This window comes from Corvus brachyrhynchos, unplaced genomic scaffold (assembly GCF_000691975.1).
Source record: "Corvus brachyrhynchos isolate BGI_N302 unplaced genomic scaffold, ASM69197v1 scaffold5, whole genome shotgun sequence".
NCBI classification, from domain to species: Eukaryota; Metazoa; Chordata; class Aves; order Passeriformes; family Corvidae; genus Corvus; species Corvus brachyrhynchos.
This window is the reverse complement of record NW_008238321.1, coordinates 13266816-13272730: the sequence shown is the minus strand read 5'-3', so window position 1 is coordinate 13272730 and position 5915 is coordinate 13266816. Positions and strand designations below refer to the sequence as shown.

The following is a 5915-nucleotide window of genomic DNA, read 5'->3' as shown; positions in this document are numbered from 1 at the left end:
GTTTTTGGATTTTATTAAAATGTTTTGGATTTTATTAAAATCAAGACACATGCTCAGTGATTCACCACTTAAGTCCAAAGTAGGATGTATGTACTAGGTGGATCAGTTTTTTAAATGACAGCATTTGCTTGTTTCTACACATTTATTTATGATTCTTCCCCAGGTGAGTGCAGCAGGAGTCTGGTGAGTGATAGCCAGCTGTTGGAATTAGCAGATAGAGAAAGCAGTTATTTGTTCTGGGAAGGAGTGTGAGAGCTGTGGCCAGGAGTAATAAAAACTAAACAGATGCCCTAAATATCTAAACACAAGATAGGACGTGTAAGTTGCTTGCAGTGCTGATTGGTGAAGTAATCTCAGTTGGGTTGCCTTGTCTGGAATTCTTATTCAAGATGAAATATTCTCCGGTGCAACATCGTATCTAGCAATCCAGAGCACAAGTAACACTAAAGATTTTCTTTCTCAGGACTCCAGGCTGCTGCTCAAATGCCATGTCCCTTTTGGCAGCCTGACATTTTGGAATTTACACCCTCCTTAAAGGGAAGATGCCAAGAAGATGGAGCCAGGCTCTTCTCAGTGATGCCCAGCAGTAGGAAAAGAGGCAACAGGCAGAAACTGATGCACAGGAAGTTCCACCTGACCATGAGGAAGAACTTATTCACTGTGTGGGTAACATGCACTGAACAGATTGCCTGGAGAGGGTGTGGAAAGTCCCTCGCGGCAGATATTGGACACAATCCTGTGCCATGTGCTCTGGGATGACCCTGCTTCAGCAGGGAGATTAGACCAGATGACCCACCTGTGATCCCTTCCAACCTGAACCATACTGTAATTCTGTACCAGGGAAGGTGATCTGTTTGTTCCCTTGTTTCCAGGGCTTTTGGAATGCCTGGGCATGTGCCTTCGCCAGCCATCACAGCAGGTAAGTGCCTGTCAGGAGTGGCAGTGTCCAGGAGCAGGGATGAAATGGGGACAGGCTGGTACTACTGCTGCCCTGCCACCAGTGCTTAGGCTGTTTTTGCTTCCAGGAGTGATTGACTGGTACCTTCCATGAACAATATACTCATTTAACATCACCTCTGCGCCTCCCCACCCACACAAAAGAAGGTAAAAATAAATGAAATTGGAACCTAAGATGCCCTCTAGCACTTAAATGGGAATATAAATTGATGACTGCCATGAAAGCCATAGTTGGCTCTTATATTCCTTTACAGGAAATGGTTGTCTCCTCTTTTGCAAGAACAAAAGTGTGACACGTAAGACTTTAAAGATTTTGGATATCTTTGCTGATTGCTTTTTCTGTTCCTCTGAACAGAAGATCAATGATTCTGATTAAAATATGCACAGAATTAATTGCTAAACATAATTTTTCTCAGATGAGCAAGGTCTTCCTGACTAAGAGTAACACAGCCATGCATTTTGATGGTATCTTGGAGTTGAGTGTAATTGTGCAGCGACAGTGTGTAATGACAGATATATCTGTATCAATCCGTTCCCTGCACTGTGTTTTTATCACTGCCATCTGCTCAGCCAGCTGCCAGGTCTCACAAATAGTGCTGTCATGTACTTTCATGTAAAACAACTTATTGTTGTAATTTCCCTGATATTACTAGATGAAATAACTTTAAGTGAGATAAGGTGACATTTTGCATGGCACTTTGGAATTCCTCTCATTGCAGTGGATAAAGTGTTCTTTCTGGAGCAAGCTGTATCAGCACACCCAGTTCTACTTTCAGAAATCACTGGAAAATACTTATTTTACAAAAACATTATGTAACATCCATCTGGGACATATGCGTCAGTGCTGAGACATAACTGAGACAGTATTGCTTACACATGTAGCCTTAGTTACCTTTGCTGGATGGAAATTATGTAAATTAGACTATTTAAATTTTGTTTTCCTTATATCAACTTGAATCGCCTTCATATTTGCAAATATGTTCAGACAGCTCCTTCAACATTAAAGAAAACATAAAGTCTTTACAACTGTTTTGAATGAGTGTTTTAAGGTTGCTTAAAGAATCGCCGGCAAAGGTATCAACAAAAGCGTGTTTGATATAAAAGTGGAAGCATGAAAAAGTTTGTTGGCAAGGTTAACTCTACTACTTGGTTTGAACTAGAAAAAGCAAACTAAAATCTAAAATGAGTCAATCTAAAACCAGAATCAACTCCAAAATTATCTGTGTGGAGGCTGGCAGGCTGAAGGGAAAAAAAGGGTAAGGGCAGAAAATGATAAGGATAAAAAGGAATCAGGAAGACCCTCCTGCTGAGTTACAGGGTTCAGAATGGACCTCCTTGCTAAACTGAGCCAGGGCTTGACCAATGGTTTAGGCCCAAAGGTTTAACAGCTCTTAAATTTAACAACATTTAATTGACAGCTCAAGTTAAACAATTTAACAAAAGATTCATATAGAATTTACTATAGTGCAACAGTAACTACTAGGCCTAATTTACTTACAAATTTAAATTTCTTAAGAATTTAAGAGAGCATCATTCATAGTACATTTCATATAGCACATTCACATTTGCACGCACAGAGACCTAAACACTATTTACAAGGTATATACCTGTGAAAAATTCCCCTCAAATTCAGTGGATTCACATTGGATACCTTTGCATCTTCTTAAAAGGCAAAGGGTTGAGCCTTGAGGAGTGGGGGTATCAGCGCAGGATCTGTTCTTGTCATTCAGCAGTGGTTGTCTGAGCATAACAAACTTGAGAATTCACTGGCTCTGAGTGGCCCCACTCAAAAGGAGGTCGCTGGTCGCAGCCCGCTGCAGTCCAGGAGAGTTCAAAGGGTCTCACTCAGGACCTCTGTTTATAGGGTCGCAAGAGAGTGAGCTTCAGTCACAGTAATTTTTCATCCTGGCTGCAATTCGTGTTGGTAACTTTCTTTGAAATTTCGATAACAAAAATGTTGTTCCACTTGGGTTGTTATTCAGGCAAGAAAAATAAGTTTCCAAAGCTGTTCATTAATAACAGGAGCTCATTAGACAGCACCACTTCCTGGGAACTGACAGGCACTGCTTCTGATAAGCTCAAGAGGAGCTTGGTGCAGGTGCTGTTTGTCAAGGCCGAAGCCTAACCAGCATTTCTTAGATCATAGTGTGGCCCAAGAAGGAATGGAGCAGATGCACTACCACAAGAACAAACCTTTAAAACAGTCTTTATAGCTGCAGGTGCAAGGAAAACTGAATTGGGATATTACTTGTTGCTAATGAGCATTACTGAGAAACAGCCTTTCTGATAAGACAGAGAACCCAGCTGGGATAAAGAAGGTAGAATATGTATTCCTGATTCGTCTATCATTTTCTTATTCAAGTGCTATAGGATGTCAACTGCTGAACAGCTGATTGGCAGCCTGAAGGTCTGAGGCACAGAGACAGCTGGCTTGTAGTCAGCCTGTTTGGAACACTGCTGCAGGTAGAAAGCCTTCCTGACAGGAATGTGGAAGGAAGTGAGGGCATGGGTCCTTTATATTTTTCTGTTTTATCTGAACGGATGTGTAGATTTGGAACTTCATTGCTAGCAAGGCATAGGCCAGTGGAATTGTGACCAGTGTTCTCCCAATGGCAAACAGAGGGCCAGGCCAGAGAAAAGTCTCTTGGCATTTAGCTGATGTTGTACATTCTGGAAATGTAAGTCTAACCTGTTGTTCCAGTAGTGCATTTCAAGAGCTGACGCAGGCTCCTGGCATTGTAATGATCTTGAGCACACACAAGATTCCCTTTTTATCCTAAGGGCTGGGACATGTCATTTTCATTAGCCACACTTCATATACATGTATGAACCTTAAGAGGAAGAATATATATACATGTAGAACTGTACTTGGTGAAGCCACTTGCTAGTGGGAAGTGTACTCAGAGAGAAAGCATTATCCCTCCTTAAATCTGTAGCTGACACACACCTTTCCCAGCTAGGAAAGCTCAGACATGTAAAAGTGATGGTTGTTGGAAGTGTTGAAAATGAGGGAGGTAGCTGAACGTATTATCTATAGATAGTTTTCTTTGGGGTGCTTGTGAAGAACTCTGAAACAGGTATTTATCTGCAGGATAGTGAAGTTTATATTTGAATGCTGAAAATAGAAAAAAAACCAAAAACTTCCCTTGTGGAAAGGAAGTGATGGTATCAGTAGTGTCCTTGTGTTGTGCATGGATCTGTCAGTCAGTGTAGAGTTTCTCTAGAGAGGTTTCTTGTCTTCTTTTCATGGTTGCTGGCTTTTAGATTTGAGTAAGAATATAAACAATTGGGGAAAAAATGTTGTTTGTGTAACATTTAGTTGAAAATTTTATTAATTTTATGGACTAAACTCTAATTGCCCTTCTTTAGAATCTGAACTTGGAGGCTTTCAAGATGACATTTTTATTTGGAGCCAATAAAGTTTGATGCAAACAGTGCAATTCTTAACATCCTTGAGAAAACCACATTTCTGTATGTAACTGAGGTGCCCTCTGTGTAGTCTGACTTATCAAAGCTGGGGTGTTCATTCTGACAGACTGCAGAAATGAGTTTTGGGGATGACACTGCAAAGTGCATCAGTGGATTTGTTCATCATTGTATAAACTGAGATGTTTTGGTTTTAATTGTAGTCCTCTTTATTGTCAGTACTGAGTAATAAACAATAGATTTCCATCTGAAATAGTTGGATTTTCTCCTGGCATGGAAGAATCTTCAGATCATCAAGGGAAACATCCTTTGAAAATGCCTTTCAGACACTACTTCCAAAATGAGGCTGTGTAAAACTTTCCCAGTTGTAATACCAGGTATGTGATTCAGGAGCTTCCACGTCTCTTTAAAAGCAAAAAAAAAAAAAAACAAAACAAAAACCCAAAAAAACCAAAACCAAACAAAAATGCGTAAGTGTAATGTGCAGACATTGACCTGTCTGTACTGAAGTTGCACAGTTTTAACTTAAGTGTTTCTGGAACCTCTGCTGTGACAGCTTTGTTTTACTCAATGTAATCGCAGGCAAGTCTGCTGGCAGGTGCTGGTGTTTTGCTAAAGAGACTTTGTAAATACCAACCGCTGTGAAAGGAATGGTCATCCCGAGGTACCATTTTGTCTCACCTGAGAAATGCAATGTATCTTTTGAAGAAAGCATTTCTTCTGCTATAGAATCATAAAGTCATAGAATGGCCTGGGTTGGAAGGGATCTTAAAGATCACCTAGTTCCAACCACCCTGTCACTGGCAGGGTCACCTTCCACCAGACCAGTTTGCTCAGAGCCCAATCCAGCCTGGCCTGGAACACTTCCAGGGACAGTTTACTTTTGTGAAGATGGATGGAAAAGCCAAGCTGGGGTCCTGGGCGTTTACTGTCTGTGGGTTGTGGGCAATCTGGGTGCCTGTCTGTCCACATTCCCTGCAGGGTGAATTAACTCTGCTGCTACCATGGTTATTTTTTTAGGGTCTTCCACAGACAACTGGAGGAAAAAACTCTGGTCTTGAAGGAAAAATGGATGTCTTTGAGATTGTCTGAAAATCTGTCTTGTGGTTGCTGGGGTGAAGGATGGTGGTGTGGGGATCGGCTTCTTCTCCCAGGCACCCAGTGATAGGACAAGAGGATGAAACTGTGCCAGAGGAGTTTAGGTTGGGCATTAGGAATAATTTCTTCACAGAAAAGATAATTAGACATTGGAATGGGCCATCCAGGTGGGTGGTGGAGTCACCGTCCCTGGAGGTGTTTAAGGAAAGGCTGGAGGTGGCATTCAGTGCAATGGTACAGTTGACACAGTGGTGTTAGGATAGAGGTTGGATACGATGACCTCAGAGGCCTTTTCCAACCTTAATAATTCAGTGATTTGTAAATTTGTGGCTTTATGACTATGTTATTATTTCATACCACAACCTATGGCTAGCCCCGCAGTGGTGAGAGGCACAGGAACCTCTGTGAGGTTACCGTGTTAAAATGGTCAGGCG

General features: G+C 41.4%; 1 protein-coding gene across 2 annotated transcripts in view; it reads left to right on the top strand.

Annotated features, from left to right (window-relative positions):
• Positions 1–463: 463 nt before the first annotated feature.
• The window catches only part of NTAN1 (N-terminal asparagine amidase), a 12136-nt gene continuing 6684 nt past the window's right edge, over positions 464–5915 (top strand). The window contains exon 1 of one of the 2 annotated variants that reach the window (XM_017734235.1): positions 464–919. In XM_017734235.1, the coding sequence (XP_017589724.1) occupies positions 893–919 (27 nt within the window). In that variant the 5' untranslated portion in view covers positions 464–892. Of the gene's footprint in view, positions 920–4743; positions 4761–5915 lie in introns of those variants that run through there. The other variant, XM_008633535.2, reaches the window with a different exon arrangement.